Raw genomic sequence first — 18,072 nt, 5'->3', positions numbered from 1 at the left:
AAACATTGACTATATGGACTACATATTTTGTACACATTACCTAGGTAGACATGTATGCAAAACATATACCAATCCGTTAACCCCGGAATGTTTCCCCTTTGTACGGAGTACCCCATAATCTAAGCGAAACTAGCCCATCAAATCTGGGGGGACAGGGGTACAAGGGGTATGAGATTAAATATATTCTTAGTACTTCTGTTGTTTATAGGGAAATAAATAATTAAGAATACAGATGTCAAGTGTAAAAATTCATGAAAATACTACAAACACGTGGCCTAACCCATCGCGCCGATACGCCCCGGAAAATGCATTGAAAAAAAACAAGGCAACACCGAAGATTTTTAGCCGAAACCAGGCAGTGGTATCTTGCATCGCAATGGGAAAGAGTCAAACATAAAGGAAAACGCAAGAATAAATGGGTAATCGAATGTATCGAACTTGGGGGTTTGATCCGGACGGAAGAGAAAGCGCATACCCCAAGAAAACTGAAGGCGTGGGGGGAAGGAGTCGAACATACCTGTTTCTTGTTAGTAGTCAAACGAGACACTGCGCCCATCGGTCGAGGTCGAGGTCCTTGCTGGCGAGTATGGTTATTAGTAGGGAGGGTCACGGGTGGCGTGGAACGAGCCGTCAAAAGGGCTTGTTGGACACCAGACATGACGGAATGAGAGAGATTGTAGAAATGGCTTCAGGAGGAAAGGGGGAAAAAAGGTGGTTTACGAAGAGCGGCGACGTTTGGGATCAGCGGTGGTTTCCACCAGGTCCCAGTCGTCTTCATCTTCGCGAGATCGTTTGGTAGAGTTCTGGTCGGTTTGGGGGTCTGTCAAGGAAGGGTCCGTTCCAACCAACTCTACAGCCTCTGATTCTTCAAAATGAGCGTCATAGTCGCCAAAATGGTTTTCGTCGAAGTTGTCATTCGCACCATCATTAGCTGAAATATGAGCATCCAGTTCATCCTCAGGCTCGTCGTAGTCTATGCCCTCGAAGTGGTCAAGGGTGTTGTTCTCTGTATCCCTCGGAGGGGTCTGCACCAGACCTCCAGTGTTTCCAATTGAATCATCTGCAGGCTCTGGTGTTTTCTCCTTTTTGTCAGAGCTGTCATGCAAGCCGCTGCCAAGTGATGGCACCGGCTGGTTATGCGAAGGGCGGTTGGTGTCATTCTGCAAAAGAATTTCCGAGACAACTTCGTCTGTCGGCGGGGCATCTAACCCATCTGCGTCGTCCTCATCTTCAAGGACAGACGCCTGATCAGCTGGTTCTTGAGCATCAACATCAGCATTTTCATTGCCAGTGATATCTTGTTGGAAAGCCTCTGAATCATCGACCGAGCCGATGTCTTCGTGCTCGTAATATTCCTCAGGTCCGAGACCATCGTCTTCATGGTCATCTCCATAATAGTCATCCTCGTCGTTGTGATCTGTACCGGCGTCCGCAGCAACATCCAGAGGGGCATGTGGGGTGTGCTCTTTGACCTCGCTTGGGCCAGGCACTGCAGCTACAGTGGCAGTGGAATCACTCTGCCGGCCCTCAGAATCATAGTGCTCTTCGTTCGTATCGCCATGGTCATGATCGTATTCTTGATCTTGGTCTGTTTCGAGATGGTGAGACGCATCAAACTGATCTTGCTCTTTGGTCTCGAGCTGGGCTGGATGAGACTCAGACTCAGGCGCAACCTTGGCACTCCGCCCACTGGAGATAGATCTGTTGTCATCCTGCGTCTGCACAATCTCTGGCTGAGTGTCAGAGACGACTTCAGGCTGGACCTGAGACTGTTCGCTATCTAGCGCCTGCTCTTCTAGAGGCTCTGGCGCCGTTTGCACCTCTGTGGCTGAGAGCTCTTTTTGGGCCTCGGTTGTGTAGTATATTTCATCTTCATGCTCCTCAGCCCCATGGGCGTCAAGGTCATCCCCAGAACCTGGCTCAGCTTCATCATATTCATCCCATGAATGAATTTCAGCATGAAGTTCGGAAAGGGTCTTGCCATCAATTGCAGCGTCATTGAGATCTGCGATCTCAGCCGGGAACGCACGCTTGGTGCTCAGTGTGAGGTAAAGGGCATCGGGCTCGGTAGTGCCCTCGTTACGGCAAAGTCTAAGGTAAAGATCTAGGATCTGATGTAAGGTTACTTGAGATGTATGGAATGAGTCCTGATGAGTTAGTATGTTTGCCAATACGGGATTGAGAAGTACTTACCTCTGTCATTTGGATACCAAGGGTGTCGATATCGATGACCAACACCTCATTTCCTGTCATAGTTTCTTGAAGTACCTGGCGCAGAGCCTTGAATATTTGACCAATGTTGTCGTAAGCTAAACCTTCATCTTCAATAAAGAATGTATCCGCCAAGTCTCCCTCAAGGGGAGGGAACAGGGAGATTTCGGAGTTCTGGTAGAGAATCTTCACTAGATGAAGAGGTTCGTCTACGTATGCGACCTGTTGAACAGATTCATTCTCCTCTGCAACTTGGTGATCTCCCTCAGACACAGGCTGTACCTCTGGGCGCGCAGCGGTATCAACGTGGGAATTTTCGACGGAAGGTTTGGTCTGACTGTTCTCTAGCTCTTCGTTGCGAGATTGCGACACCTCAGTCTCTGACACAGTATGTTGTGATATCTTATTAGCCTCTTCGCCGACATCTGCGTTGCCATGACGATCGCCGGTTTCAGGACTGACGACGCTTTCGGATGGTTCCTCGGCAAGGTCATGAGTAGCCGTGTTAGGCTGAGCCTGAGTGTTTGGGCCCTCAACTACGGAGGCCTGGGCTGCATCTTCAACGGGGGCAACTTCGACGGGTCCACTTGAGGCTTGAGGTGCTGCTTCGAGGGTTTCCACGGGTGTGATTGTGGCATCCTCCTTAATGGGACTGGCAGCGTCTTCATTGCTGCCCACAGGTTCAAAAGGAATAGCGGGGGTGGTGATATTGATGTCTTCGGTCTGATCGGCCTCAATCATTTCTTCTTCGTATAGCTCTTCCTCAAACTGCACGTCAATATCGTTGTCTTCATCGACATAGTTGTCAGCGTCGATCATCGACCCTTCGGAGGGTTCATCGGCCATGTCGGCATCGTGGATCGCATCATTATTGAGTTGATTAGGCTGAGAAGTAATTGTGAATTCATCTGCACCCATCATATCACTGTCCATGTTTGACACATTGTCCTCCATGAGGTCGATGTCGATGTCGAAATCGTCAGCCTGCCCCTGATAGGGCGAGGCCATCTCCATAGAATCACCCGTAGCTGGGATTTCCATCATGGAGTATGCGATCAAGGGAGCTGCTGTCATAGCAAGAAAACGCGTAAAAATGGGCTTCTGAGTGTCGTACGTAGTATTGGAAAGTTTAGCAATGACGTTCCATAAAAGCGGTTGAAGCAGGTTGGAAATGAAAGAAAAAAAAGTTCCTCGGCGATACTCAGGGCAAAAGCCTATGAGTAAGAGCAGAGAAACGATGAACACAGTGTTGGTGGGGTGTATTCAACGCGTGGGAAAAAGATGAAGTGAAGAGAAAGTGTCTGGTTGACGACTAAGCGAAAGGAATGCACGGGCCAACTGCCGCCGAAGTGAACAGAGTAGCTCCCTACCGCTTCCACCATCAACAGGGCGTACGCTTCTAGTCAACCCTACGCTTCTCTATCCTTTTGATATACTCTGTTCTTTGATCACTCTTTTATTGCCATTTGTGTGCTCCTTTTGTGCTATTGTCTCACCATGGTAACCCTTTTTCAATCCAGTTCGCGGGGGAATTACACTAATCAACACACCACAGGTCGTTCTTGCAGCGTCGATATGCACCCGCGGAGGTAAAGCGGTCCTCTCGCGCCAGTTCCGCGAGATCTCGCGGTCCCGAATTGAAGCCCTTCTCGCCTCCTTCCCCAAGCTGGCGGACTCCGGAACCCAGCATACCACCGTTGAGCAAGACAACGTGCGCTTCGTGTACCAGCCATTGGACGAGATGTATATCGTGCTGATTACCAACCGTCAATCGAACATTCTCCAAGACATCGACAGTCTTCATCTGTTCGCGCAAGTCACCACTAGCATCTGCAAGAGCCTAGACGAGCGGGAGATTCTTCGCAACGCCTTTGAGCTCCTGAGTGCATTCGATGAATTGGTGACTATGGGATACCGGGAGAATCTTTCTCTCTCTCAGATCAAGACCTTCCTGGAAATGGAGAGTCATGAGGAGAGAATCCAGGAGATCATTGAGCGGGTATGTTGTGAAATTACCGGGGTTAGTTCTTGGCTGACATACATTGATAGAACAAAGAGCTGGAGGCTACCGAAGAGCGCAAGAGGAAGGCAAAGCAGCTGGAAATGCAACGCAAAGAGGTTGCTCGCACAGGTCGTGCCGCGGCCGCAAGAACTCCATCCTACCCCGTTTACACACCCCCGGCGCGCCCCTCTGTGCCTGACACTTACGATTCATACGAGGCCGAGAAGAAACAATCCTTTGCCAAGTACGTTTGGTCAATTCCTGGATTAACCGTCGTGAGACAGCCACTGACTGCGTGATAACTAGGCCCCTTCCCACTCGCGGCAAGGGCATGCAGCTGGGCAAGAAATCAAAGGCAACAGATATCTACGAAAAGGTCCGGGGTGATATGGGCCCTGAAATCGAAGAAGAGAGCCCACTGGTTGCCCCACAAGCTTCGGTTCCGGTGCACGAAATTCCCTCAGCCCGCGAGTCTCTGAGTGTGGACCGAGAGCCCATCCAACTTACAATCGCCGAGACCATCTCAGCCACGCTTACTCGGGAGGGAGCCTTGAAGTCTTTCGAGGTTAAGGGTGATATGCAGCTCCGTATCACTGATCCCTCACTCACCAAACTCCGACTCGACTGCCAGGCTATTCCCACACATGGCGCACAGTTCCGCACTCACCCCAATGTCGACAAAGCCCTCTTCACCAACTCTTCCGTGATCCAATTGAAGGACACTACTAAGCGTTTCCCTGCCAACAACTCCATCGGCGTCCTCCGGTGGCGTGTTGCCAGCTCGGCTGACAATGCCGATATTCTCCCCATCACATTTACCGTTTGGGTAAACAAGGGTTCTGACTCCACCACGGTGACAGTGGAGTATGAGCTCACCGGCGACGACACTCTCCGCGATGTTGTTGTCACTATTCCATATGGTACGACAGAGCCTGCTGTATCTAGCTTTGATGCGGTCTACGAGGTCTCCGGGGACAGTCTGGATTGGAACTTGGGCACTGTTGATGAGTCGAACGCCTCTGGCAGCTTTGAGTTCGAGGCGATTGATGCTGATGAGAATGAGTTCTTCCCGATGAGTGTGCGATTCACAAAGACTAAGCCTTTCGTGGATGTCGATATCAACAGTGTTTCCCTACTGGAGATGGAGGAGGGTGTTGCGTTCTCTAAGGATATTCGAGGTGTTGCGGAGAACTTCCTCATTGAGTAAAAATGGGCATGGACTGTATAGAGTTCCTAATGATGTTCGGATTGTGGTGTTCTTTAATTGCCAAGATCGTGTTAAGCCAATGTCTTATTTCCTTTCAACTTCTTTTTTTTTCCCTTATAGTATATAGTAAACATCCATATTCTAAGTTATCAAGATGGAAACCTGATAAAACTGGCCAAGACCCAAAGATTAATCATCCGAACGTAATGGAACGTCAGGATTATTCGGGAGAGGTTGGTGAGAATTGCCGTCAAGCTTTTCCCACCTGGGGGATTTCCATCCTCTTTCAGAATGAGGTGGTCCTGGCCTGAATGTGAACCAGGGACGAATAACTTCAAAGTTAATGTCCGCCACTGGTCTAACGTCAGATTGACTTCGAAGTCCCGGGTCTGGGCCACTGGACACTCCAGAGCTATTTACTACTGAACCCGAGGAAAGTCATATATCTTTTTTGAAGGTGGTTGGTTCGAGACTGCGGAAGTTCAGTATTGTTCATGGACTACTCGAAACACATAATTCAGAGTTTTGATGACAGTCATAGGGCTGAAGGTTGACTGCATGAGTCGATTTTTATACCTGGGCATCCTCTTGAATCCTATATCCACAACCCGCCGCATCGGAGTCCAGAGCCAGCCGGTACCAACAACCGAAAGCTGACCTTTGTCAAAAGATGGATCACCGGGGAAAGCAAGCTGATGGTTAGGCCAATACCTCGAGCTCTCTGGAGTCCAGAGTAATCTAATGTAAGTCCACAACTGTTTGGTTGATGGCAAATAGCGTGATAACCAAAAGAAGTTATTTTGGTCATCAAAACGTTGAACTTTCGCCCCATGCCCTACAAGGAGACTGAGGCAAACCCATACACAACTATTCCTGATTTGGCCAACGGGTGGCCAATGGTGCGCGTTTACTCATTACCCTAAACGAGCATTGGATGTCATCACAGAGTATCTAGCTTGACCAGCTCACGATTCCCAACGGTGCCAGAAACCCGAACCTCTTTTTCCTTCATCCTTCCCCGATCTATGCTTCTCATGGGTCCAATTCTGGGGTGTTTTATAAAATCCAATGACCTCCTTCTTGTCTCACACCATTTTATATTGACTATTTGACTTGACAGATGTCACGACAATAAGCAATTGCTGATATTGTCATTTCAATATACATCAAGCTCTTTAAGACCAATATATTTTCCCAAACTCAATTTACTGAAGTAAGTAAACATCTAAAAAAAGGAGTATGTAGTTATAAAATCCACTAACATTTAGTGAAAACAGCCTCAACTGATCATTTTTCCGGTTCACCATGAGTAATATTCCATTCCCCTCGTGGAATGATCAACAGAGCCTCTTCAAATTATCGTGTGCTGATGCAGACACGTGTAATCAGTTGTCCAGTGTGGTAAGTGTGAAATCATGGTCACTCCAAACCAAGAAGGGTTATCTGATAAAGGATCTATAGGATAACCCAATCCCTCATCTTCAAAGAGGTGAATCTGAAGTGGGCACCAAGAAAATGGCCATACCGCGATTAGCGGAAGGAGCCGAATCTGCCTTCACTTCTCCTGGTAGGTTCCATCGTCGACACGTTCGTCGAGCATGCGAGTCCTGCAGACAACGGAAGACGAAATGCACCGGAGACAAATCCGGATGCCGCAATTGTCGAGAGGCTGGCATCATCTGTTGCTATACCGATGGCAAGAGGGAGAAGTCTAAACGGTATGTAGAGCCAATATAAAAGCACACCGGCGTTAGTGCAAGAGCTAACGTCTACAATGAACTATAAAGGCAGTTGGCAAGTCTGTCCGCAAAGGTGCAGGCATACGAAGATGTCATTAGCAAGCTGAGCAATCGGCTTGGTGTCTCTGATGAGCAACTCGTGAACATTGCCCTGGCAGCGGTATGGAGTTTGATCCACATACGATAACTATGTTATCTAATATAAATCAGGAATCGGCCCCGGACTTGGCATTCAACCCAGAAACATGCCTTGCAGCAGCTGGAGAACGGAGAATTTCATGGCATGCGGGTTCTGAGCCACCGCCCTCCCGAGCATCATCCGTCAGTCCCCTGGAGTCTGGCGACCAGACAGAAGAGGACTTCAACAGGGACGAAACTGCGCGAGCAACGGGTTTCATTGGGAAAAGCTCCGAGATCACTTGGCTCCAAAGGCTTAGCAAGGAGGTCAACAGTGAATGTGAGGCCTGGCCTGCAACTATTCCCAACACAGATGACGATAACGGTCTGCCGTCTCCAACTCTGACGCCTCGACCGGAGAACCCAAGTGAGCCATGGGTAGTGGCTTCCAACTATTACCTTGATGACCTGGACATTCCAACTGCAGATCAAAGTGATATGTATGGAGTCCCATCACGAGAGATGGCAGGCAAAATGCTCAATGCATATCTGACTTCGGTGCATCCATCCTTCCCAATCATTGGGGTTTCAACTTTTGTCCCTCAATTTCAGGTCTTTTTCAGTCAACCCTCTCTCAAGCCAGGAAACAAGTGGCTCGCTATCCTAAACCTGATCTTTGCTATCGCGGCTAAATATGGGCAATTGACGAACTCCGACTGGAATGAAGAAGATGATGACCATCAGATGTACTTCTCGAGGGCGCGAGCCTTGAGCTTGGAAGATCAGATTCTCCATCATCCTGATCTACAGCAGTTGCAAGTCGAGGGCCTTACTTCATTCTATCTGATTGCGTCAGGACATATCAATCGGTAAGTCGATAGCCCGCATATCCTGCAATTATATACTCACGACGTTGGTTGATGCAGGGCCTGGAAACTTTCCGGAAGTGCAGTTCGAGGAGCGCTAGCTCTTGGATTGCATTTGCGCAACGTGGGTGCGAGCATATCCGATACTTCCAAGGAGATACGCTATCGGGTGTGGTGGTCGTTGTATACACTGGATCATCTACTTACTATCATGACTGGGCGTCCCTCATGTATCATTGACAGCTCTTGCACTACGCCGATGCCTGTTCCTTTCGATGAAAGTGATTTTCAAAAAGACGAGGTGGCTCGGCTGATAGGCACAGCTGTGCTCCGTACACCTAGTGGTCCCGAGCGGATTCCCACCAACAACAACGCAGACGACCTAGAGTCAACGGCTGACTCTGATTCGAACGACATGCCTGCTGAGGGCGAGACAAAAATGAGCCGAGCCGAGTATCTCAAGAGTCTGCCGCCTTGCACTTCACTTTACTTCCTGCAGCTGGCCTCCTTGACCAGTATTTCCAAGCGGATGACAGTGAAACTGTATAGCCCGGAGGCCCTACAATCCCCATGGGCAAGCACCGAGTTTACCATCAAGAGCCTGATGCTTGAAATTGATTCATGGTTCATGAATCTCCCTGCAGCATACGATTTCACCTCGACACAGACATCCCAATGCCCCATCAGCCAGAGAATGGGCCTCGCCTTTCTGTTCTACAGCACCAAAATCGGAATCACCCGGCCGTGTCTCTGTCGCTTGGATCAATCCCCTTCCGAGGAGGACAAGACTTACGAGTTCTGTAACAAGACCGCAGCAGAATGCGTCGAGGCCGCATGCCACATGCTTACTCTATTCCCGGATACACCAGACGCAGTGCTGCTATACCGCATGTCGCCTTGGTGGTGCACATTACATTATCTGATGCAAGCAGTTACTGTCCTCCTCCTCGAGCTAGCATTCCGAGCCCAGCACGTCCCCGAGAAAGCAACGATGGTCTCCAAAGCTGCAAAGAAGGCCCTGGACTGGCTGTCGACTCTATCAAAAACCAACATGGCGTCAGAAAGAGCCTGGAAGCTCTGCGACGGTTTCCTCCGCCGCTTGGCACCACATATTGGAATCAACGTGAACGATTTCCCCACCACCGAAGAGTCAGACTCCCTCTTCGATGTCCCTGATACCACAGACACCGCAGTACCAGAAGAATCAGCAGCGGATGATGTGGCATTTGATCCGTCCGCAACTATGCCTGCAGTCGTAGCAGTTGACGCCATCTCCGCTGAGCTGGACTCAATTGCCTGCTCCCCGATGAACCAAGCCAACACTACTCCCCTCGGCATGCAGGAACCCTACGGTCTCGAAGCGCCGGATCTACTCGACCAGTTCATCAAGCAAGAGAAGGATCTCTCGGGTCGGAGCTCGTACGACGAATGTTTCCCCTACGACCCAGCCACGGGCCAGCTCACAGGCTCTTTCTTCCCATCTGGTCCGAATATGGAACTTGATATGGGGTATTTCTGGGGTGATCCGGTGTGTTAAGCATCCGTGGTGGAATGGACAATAAAAAAAGCAAAATCAAAATGGACGCAGAATAAAATTGGAACAATATCTCTGCAGTTATCTGGATTCGGGTTCTTTTCTTCTGTCGCTTCATTTGCATGCCAAAAGAAAGAAAATTCAACACCTGTCTTCATATAGACATAGAGAAAAGTGATTCTTGTTTCTCTGGACTTCTCCTACAAGTCGCAATTCGATATTATTGTCTTATGGTAGTTGGTTATATATATTATCTTGAGACTAGTCATGTCTATTGGCATCTGATAATACATCTACACGGAGTAATATATTACTATAATCACAATCCAAGTTGAAGGTTCACATATACTCCTTTGTATCCATAGAACAACCAATATTAAGCCTGTCCCAGAACCAGATCATCCACATCCATGTATATTCCAAAGTCTGATGGAGCCAGCCGGAATACACCCCTGGATAAATGCGAAAGTCTAGACCGGTCGGAAACTACTTCTCTTCTTCTCTTTCTCTTGGATCATTCTGTCGTATCTTCGGACTCGCCGCTAGGGGGCGACTTGTTCTTCAATCATCGTGACGTGAATACGTGCAAGTTGGGAATCAACTGAACTGGGTAACTAGGCATGTGCTCTCTTGTTTTTGTCTCTGTGTCAATATAGGGAGTAGTCACCACAGAAGAGTTACTTTGCCTAGAGCTTTATATATATAAAGCCATCTCGGGCAGCTTTTCTATCCTCAAAGAAAGGCCCGATTACATACTCTCCACTTGATGACCGGTTCCAGTGTAGGTGATAGTTCGGGGTTGACTCGCTTATGATCAGGACACAAACCACAATAATAATCTAGATCTAGAGTTTGGAAATGACAAGCTTCATTTCGAAAGTGTACAAGTCATAATACAGTACGCATGCTCGTACGGGAGCCACACTGGAGTGCCTACATTGCATGGATTGCGGTATAGTCTAATTAATATATAATAGTCAAAACATTAGCCTGAGCCTGCCGCACTCCAATCCCTTCGCGCAGCAGTAAACAATAACCGTGCAAGTTCTTCTTGTGGCGTCGAACGGGTGACTTGGTTTTTCGACGGTGCTGAAGGGTAGTACACGGCCGTGACTCTGGCAAAAGAGATATCGACCGCGTGTTTCTTTCGCGTGAAGTCTGCCCACCGCGTCCATTTCGAGGGTCGAGATGGGTCTGAAACTGTAGTTTCCGAGGCTGGGGTGATACCCAGAAGACCACGGTCATCCCAGACAAACTTCTCGATGCACTCCAAAGCAGGCATGATTCGACGGCGCACGCCGCACCCGGTGTGGGCTTCGTCGATTGAATAATCGGGATACTGTTTGATAGAGGCGATGATGACCGTAATATCAGACGGTGGGCCTGGTGGTTGGGATTCGCCAGCTATGTGATCGCCATCGTTGGAAGTTGAGTCGAAATCCGGGTCTATCAATGTCGATCCCAGGAAGATTGTTCTGGCGCATATTGAGAAAAATCGGATCATCTGGCCGAGTTGGAAGAGGTCGCATTGGCTGGCGTTGTTGAATCCGCCTCGGCATTGGAATTGACGAGATTGAAGAAGCGAATGTGCAGATGCGGTGAAAGCTGCGCCCAATGTTCTGCTGTTGGCTGCGGACCTTGCGATGTCGGTTTCTTCCAGACCGCCATAGACTCGGAGGAAATGAGCCTGTAGGTCGGTTATGGTGTTCAAAACATACTGACGTCGACGATAGACTTCCTCTGCAGAAAGATGGTTTAGCTAACTGGAACTAATTGGGGATGACGCTCCAGAAACCAACCTTCTAAGCCATTTGGTAGATATTTCCAGCGCAAAGATTCTTCCTCGGGGCCATCTAGCCCGTTTATCCAGTATCTGGAGCCCACAACCAGCAACGCATGGGTCATGATTCTAGTGAGTCTTGAATCATCAAGGAAGGCGGATATGAAGATGATCTGTCGAATCCGATCTTCCTTCATTGACAACAAGGTTGAATTAAACCTAGCAAGGAGCGCAGGCTTTGTCTTGCCATATAAATATCCAATCTTCTGTAGAACATCTTGAACAGCACGAGGAGAATTCAATGAATCTGCAAGGTCGATCATCCTCGCAACAAGCGATGTAGACTGGGTCTTCAAGTCATTTTCAAACACAACTCTTTCAGCTTCATCGAAAGAATCCAGACATATGATCTTCAAAAATAACTCGATGGCATCTCCTCCGCACATGCTAGTAGATTGGACACCGGGAAGCCTGACTGTCGGTAGCGCATGGTGCGAGACTGAATCTGGTATTTGCGTTTCATTCCAGGCTTGCTTTTGGGCACTGAATTGCCTTCCCTCAGAGAACTTGGTGGGGTCCAGTAAGGCTTGGAAATATGGACTGTGACTGATAAGAAGCTCACTTGCCACCCGCCATTTGTGCTTGGTGGGTGACGATGAAGAGTCAGCGGGAGCGATGTACTCGAGAATCAGGTCCCCATTGGCAGAGATAACTCTAATATCTGATTTCTCACCACCAGCTTGGGGGCCATTTTGCCCAGAAAGTCCATTATGCTGGCCTGGGGTTTTGGTTGGGTTCATGTCGGGTTCCCCGAAGCTCTCTGTGATTATGATGTAGCGTGAATATGTGGCTGTGAGAGTTACGCATTGGAAGTAAAATAATCACGGAGAGTCTATCCAACAATTGTCTTATGTACTGTCATAGTAAAGTACTGTCCAGTCTCAAAAGGTGTTCATCATGAAGATGACGATTTGGTGTGATGTCAATGGGATCGACTGTTGATCAAACACTAATCTGATCCCATGATCAGATTTATAAAAATAAAAGACAAATTTTAATGTATAGAGGCACCAAGAAAAGATAGAACGGGATAGCTGTACAGCTGAAAACACTTTCACTGTTGACATCCATGTCCACATTTGGAGGCGATCTCGTTCCCATAGGATGACTAAGAAGGACACGTGCTTAGCCTAATCAGGTAATTCAGGCGCAAATGGATATTTGTTTACAATGGAGTGATCTTTTAGATTATTATGCTAGATGGAATCTGTGGACAAGTTCGGCCAGCGATTTATTTGTTCGTCAAATTCATTGGTATATGTATAAGACCTCTTGTTGCAAACGCCGACAGAACCAAGCCATGGAACTATTCGCGAAAAAGTGATGGGTTTATAGCATGCTCAAGTCCAAAGTTGCTAAGATGAGGCCACCAACACTCGCCAACAGCCCGCGAGTATGGGGAATAGCAAACGCTGTGGGATATCATGCAACAACAACCATTGGGAGATGTATGATTCTGGGGCCCACCGGTTGCTTTACACAACCGTTGGCTTCTTGCTCTTTTCGGTTCTTTTCCCGAATAGCTACCGCCTGCCTGACGATATGGTATAGGTGTTGTGCAAGGTATGGAGTTTCAGAGCCGGGGTCAGATGGTCCACTTCCGTCAGCCTTGACGGTAGGATCAAATTCAAAGCCAAGGCTGAGACTAGGCGATACAAGAGAGAATACACCAAGCGCTTTTTGCTGTTCGTTGAGATGAGGCAAAGCAGCGATTTTGGCAGCGCTGAGGCCTAGTTGGGGATTTCCGTTGCCGTCAAATAATGCCAAATCAAAGATATCGTTTCCTCGGTAATTCATGAAAAAGGGTTCGCTCGTTGCGACACCGATGACGAAGTCGGAGTTGGCACATGCGGCGACTATCGTGCTTTGGCGGAATTCAGGGGTAAGTGCGTTTCCAATGGTGCTGGGTAGACAGAGTACGATGCTGCGGGCCAATAGTGGGGCGTTTGGGACACCGTCATCTGAGTGAACGTGTGCTTGCGGAATCACAGACTCGGTGGTGACTGAGATGGTTGACGATTTCCGTAATACTGCTCCCGTACTGTTCAAATAGAATTCTTTCCAACCATTGCTTGTTTCCTCGGAAGGGAGAGAAATTTCCACGTCCTCGCCCGACAAGTGGTTATTTGTCTCAGCAGAGATCTCAGTCTGGATTATCTTTGCAGTTGTTGTAACTGCTTCGCGGGCTGCCAATCTCAAGGTGGGGATCAATATATCATTTTCTTGTTGGTCGACTGGAGCTGCGGGGGCCCAAGAGGTGGCCAGATTGGACCATGTTGCCGTCCTCAATGGGCCGCTGGTGTATGACTTTTTGATCAAGTCTGCCAATGTTTGCCTCGTTTCCAACGGCGCATCCGCTCTGCCCATGAAATTTATCATAGGGTTCAAAACCTTGCTTCCTTCCCACAGTAGGAATCTATGTTTCCTGGACAAATGCTGAAGCTGTTCGATGGTATCGCTGGACCAATCGTCGATAGCGTCGGCTGAAATTTGTAGTATGGCGATGTGGGGACCGATATCTGCGGCCAGCCGCAGGATTGAAGCCGAGTCAGTGTGATTGACGGAGGCATGAGCGATCACGGGCTGCCCATAAGGAAGAGTCTTTTTGGTATCTATCAATGCCTGCACGTAGGCGAGAACGGGGTTCTCGGGGGACCACTCCGCTGTAATCGACATTGTGGACGGTGAAAGAGGGGGAGTGAGTGAGGAAGGATGCATTCATATAAAGGGAAAGAGAAGATTACAAGTACAAAAAGGTAGAGAAATGGGAAGTTAGAGATTGTGGGAAGGAAGAGGGGCTGAAATATCCACTACTAACTAGTGTGGTGTCTAATCCCTGCTTCAAATTGGAATTGACCACGCAGAAGCCGATAAATAACCCATAATATCGTTGAAGAGACTCTTTCCGGCCATAGCCCCGCGTGCCGCGTAGGATAACACTAATCTCTCAGTGGGGGCATACGCCGAGAGCCGGGCGCATACAAAGATTGTCCTACGTGAAATAGAAGTACGGAGTACGGGAAATGTGTACGGAGGATTCCGTAGTATATGGTACTTTGGGCAAATGCTAGGGTGGCCTTTTTTAGCTTAACAGATCTTTCCCTCTGGAGGATCTCGGGGGTTTCGTGTTTCCCCGAAGGATCAGACATGATCCTGTCAGAGGCAGTGATTATGGGGCTCGTCTCCATAATGGAGTCAATATGGGGTTTAACTGCGGATTTTCGTATTTATATTAAACCGATCGACCGGGTGGCAAACAAGAAATCAGTCTGCTAAATAACCAAAGAGAGGATTGCTAAGAAACCTGTCGAAGGAGCTAGCAGATTATTGAGCTTTTTAGTAGTTTCACATGATAGGTCTAGCCTATTTTGGTATAGTTGAACTATCTATTCCTATCTCAGTATAGTCTGTGTGTGTGTGAGAGAGGGCCTTCGATTATATTTGACCAGATGTTTTCTTCGGACATGTATCTACATCTGTACTTTGTACTTCGTACCTTGACATGTTACAAGTATATCATGATACATCCATTGGAATCTTTAATACAGAGTAGTCCTAACATTTCCCTTTCCCGCTGATCCATGACCTTTTAACATTTTATGGATAGACCTTTAAGCTTTTAAGCCCTCTTGCGGTCTCCAGGGCTGCTAGCTCTCTTAAAGTTATATTAGGTAGATTCTTAGCGGGTGCTCTCTATCGTTCGCAATCTTAACAATTTAATCATATCTTTTACTTTCCCTTTATATAGAATGGTTCTAGGTCAAAGTCCTTGATACCTCTGAAATGCAACAGCATTCTGAAGTTAAAAATAAAAAGCCAATAGTTTGCATTTACTTTCGAAGGGTGGTCTGACCAGCACCAGACTCGGAGAATGCAGATGCAATTTAAAGTTTTCAGGCATCTCGTTAAAGTACCAATTTGAAACTTCTTAACACAAAGCCTTTATCTTTACCGAGGTGCATAACTTCCCTGCAACCCTCTGTCTTTTTTAGTTGACTAGCATCCAACTTGCTCCACTTAGCCGTTGGATAGAGGTAATAAAACGCTTTCAATTCTTAATATTAAAGATTCAAGTCTAACTCGCTTATTATTGCTATTTGTTTTCTTCACTATATGACATATCAGAATACTTTGGATTCAATGTATCTGATTTTCAATTGCCTTCTACTGCAGAATTTGATTTGATAAAGAATCCTTATATGGAGTACAACATACTCCGTATATTGTACATTTATCCATCTTCTAATATTTCCATGTCGCAACAATCCCTGCTCTTTGTATCATATCTGCTGCCTACTATTCCATAAACTCTATAGAAACTGAAAACAAGCTAAACAGGACACCGGGAGAATATGAAAAGAACAAATTATAATGGAGCTTAACGGCTTAGCAGTTGAACTAAGGCCGGACCGTAATTTCCTCCCGAGGTCATCAATGCGGCTATAGAAAAGACCCACCGATGAACAGTGAAATATGGAGTGATAATGCATAAGTACATAACTTTTACTTCATGATAAATCCATGGATGAGTTACCTTGGTTAATTAAAGTGTGCATAGGCTATTCGATTCAAACCCGAGATGTGGATCCGAATTTAAAGTGGTCTGATCCAATTGAAGGCCAATAATTCGAAATTTTCCAAGGCACCGGAGCGGGCGGATCCCTGGTTCATTTTTGGTGTCACGCCACGCCCCTGATTAATTCTTATTATCGCTGCCTCACCGGATTTTCATTTTCTCATCCTTTCCCTATTTTCCCCTTCGACCTCTATACTCCGCCCAACATGCCTGGGAGAGTACTGCCGACGTTTACCTCCGCCGAAGTCAAATCTCACAATACCGCCAAGTCTTGCTACATCACCTTGGGGGCTAACGTTTACGATGTCACCGATTTCCTCGAATCGCACCCCGGTGGTGGTGATCTAATCTTGGAGTATGCCGGCCAGGATGTAAAGGATATTCTGAAGGATGAGATATCCCACGAACACAGCGATGCTGCCTATGAAATTTTGGACGAGTGTCATATTGGCTTTGTCTCCGATGTCCCGGTGTCTGGCAAAACCACAACTGTTATCGAAACCGTGACTGAAACCGAGTCTGGCCCCGTTTACACAACCACCGGAATGTCGCGGGAGGAAGATCTGTCAATGGACACCGACTACAGCCAGGATTACAAGACCCACAAATTCCTAGACTTGAACAAGCCGCTTTTGATGCAGCTGTGGAACAGCAACTTCTCCAAGGAGTTCTACTTGGAGCAGATTCACCGGCCTCGTCACTACCGGGGAGGAGAGTCCGCTCCTCTGTTCGGCAACTTCCTCGAGCCTCTCAGCAAAACCGCGTGGTACGTGGTGCCAATTATTTGGTTGCCATTTGTTAGTTATGGAATTACGGTCGGAGCTGCCGGTCTAGGGAGTCCCACTGCAGCTGCCTCTTACTTTTTCGGCGGCGTGTGCCTCTGGACTCTGATCGAGTATCTGATGCACCGATTCCTCTTCCACATTGACCACTGGCTTCCGGACAACCGCGTCGGTCTGACCCTGCACTTCCTGCTCCACGGTATCCACCACTACCTTCCGATGGACAAGTACCGTCTTGTTATGCCACCGACTCTGTTTGTGGTTCTAGCTGCTCCTTTCTGGAAGCTGGCACACGCTGTCTTCTCTTACAACTGGTACGCGGCTACGTCGGTATTCTGTGGCGGCGTCTTCGGGTATATCTGCTATGATCTCACCCATTATTTCCTACACCACCGCAAGTAAGTTGAACTCTTGATTTTGATACAATGGAACTCACGCTAATATCAATCCAGCCTCCCTTCATACTACAAGGATCTCAAGAAGTATCACCTCCAGCATCATTTCGCCGATTTCGAGAATGGCTTTGGCGTGACCAGTCGATTCTGGGATCGAGTCTTTGGCACCGAGTTGGTATGCCCAACCCCGAAAGGCACCAAGGCTCAGTGAGGCCAATGAACCCAATCATTAGTATAGTGCTGTCACGATTTTAACGCCGAGTACGATCGAGTCCCTACTCTTCGGTACTCTTCAAGTACATTGGCTCCTGGAGTTTCTGGTTGGTCCTAGGTTCTGCTTCTTGTACAATAGACGCCGTCATGTCATCTCTTGTGATGATGCAAGGCGGAGTTTTCTTTTTTTACACATCACTTATCAGTGTATATGACCGTTAATCATAATGCAAGAAAATAATATCTATATCTCCATTGTATCCTATATCTGCTACATGCAGTCATTTTCACAGTTACTAGGTAAGGCTAGGTGAACCTTTATTATTCATTCATATGTAGACATCCATCCATGAATGGATACCTACCTATGTTGTACATGTGCCTAATCTTCTAAGTGGTCGTTTGTCATTACAGAACAGATTCTCTGAAAGAAACAGCAGCAGCAACTTTGTAGAGCGTTGGACGGACGGTAGAAGAAAAATAACTCTCTCAGAATAATTATTTTTATTATATGTATCTGCATATGGCCCAGGGAATGTCTTACAGAAAGGATAACTGCAGATATTAAAATTAAGGTTGGTTGGGCGTTA

The 18,072-nt window shown here is 47.6% G+C and overlaps 6 protein-coding genes across 6 annotated transcripts; 3 read left to right on the top strand and 3 right to left on the bottom strand.

Moving 5' to 3' along the window:
• Window positions 1–716: 716 nt before the first annotated feature.
• On the bottom strand, window positions 717–3,255 carry PGRI_051980 (uncharacterized protein; the record flags this gene model as incomplete). Its single annotated transcript, XM_040792911.1, has 2 exons — window positions 717–2,111; window positions 2,194–3,255. The coding sequence occupies 2 exons, from the start codon at window positions 3,253–3,255 to the stop codon at window positions 717–719; spliced, it is 2,457 nt and encodes an 818-aa protein (XP_040644878.1).
• A 453-nt stretch (window positions 3,256–3,708) lies between these two features.
• On the top strand, window positions 3,709–5,420 carry PGRI_051970 (coatomer subunit delta; the record flags this gene model as incomplete). Its single annotated transcript, XM_040792910.1, has 4 exons — window positions 3,709–3,711; window positions 3,767–4,210; window positions 4,261–4,457; window positions 4,520–5,420. The coding sequence occupies 4 exons, from the start codon at window positions 3,709–3,711 to the stop codon at window positions 5,418–5,420; spliced, it is 1,545 nt and encodes a 514-aa protein (XP_040644877.1).
• Window positions 5,421–6,725: 1,305 nt separating this feature from the next.
• On the top strand, window positions 6,726–9,679 carry PGRI_051960 (CeGAL family transcription factor; the record flags this gene model as incomplete). The annotated part of the gene is made up of 5 exons (XM_040792909.1): window positions 6,726–6,821; window positions 6,882–7,138; window positions 7,208–7,319; window positions 7,370–8,145; window positions 8,203–9,679. 5 exons carry the CDS (start codon window positions 6,726–6,728, stop codon window positions 9,677–9,679), a joined length of 2,718 nt encoding a protein of 905 aa, XP_040644876.1.
• A 982-nt stretch (window positions 9,680–10,661) lies between these two features.
• Window positions 10,662–12,256, bottom strand: PGRI_051950 (uncharacterized protein; the record flags this gene model as incomplete). Its single annotated transcript, XM_040792908.1, has 2 exons — window positions 10,662–11,416; window positions 11,476–12,256. The coding sequence occupies 2 exons, from the start codon at window positions 12,254–12,256 to the stop codon at window positions 10,662–10,664; spliced, it is 1,536 nt and encodes a 511-aa protein (XP_040644875.1).
• A 682-nt stretch (window positions 12,257–12,938) lies between these two features.
• Window positions 12,939–14,192, bottom strand: PGRI_051940 (uncharacterized protein; the record flags this gene model as incomplete). The annotated part of the gene is made up of 1 exon (XM_040792907.1): window positions 12,939–14,192. The coding sequence occupies one exon, from the start codon at window positions 14,190–14,192 to the stop codon at window positions 12,939–12,941; it is 1,254 nt and encodes a 417-aa protein (XP_040644874.1).
• A 2,106-nt stretch (window positions 14,193–16,298) lies between these two features.
• On the top strand, window positions 16,299–17,480 carry PGRI_051930 (fatty acid alpha-hydroxylase; the record flags this gene model as incomplete). Its single annotated transcript, XM_040792906.1, has 2 exons — window positions 16,299–17,272; window positions 17,327–17,480. 2 exons carry the CDS (start codon window positions 16,299–16,301, stop codon window positions 17,478–17,480), a joined length of 1,128 nt encoding a protein of 375 aa, XP_040644873.1.
• Between the last annotated feature and the right edge of the window lie 592 nt (window positions 17,481–18,072).

Source organism: Penicillium griseofulvum (genome assembly GCF_001561935.1).
Source record: "Penicillium griseofulvum strain PG3 chromosome Unknown contig_84, whole genome shotgun sequence".
Taxonomy (NCBI): domain Eukaryota; kingdom Fungi; phylum Ascomycota; class Eurotiomycetes; order Eurotiales; family Aspergillaceae; genus Penicillium; species Penicillium griseofulvum.
Note: the sequence above shows the minus strand (reverse complement) of the source record. Positions and strands in the feature narration are given on the sequence as shown.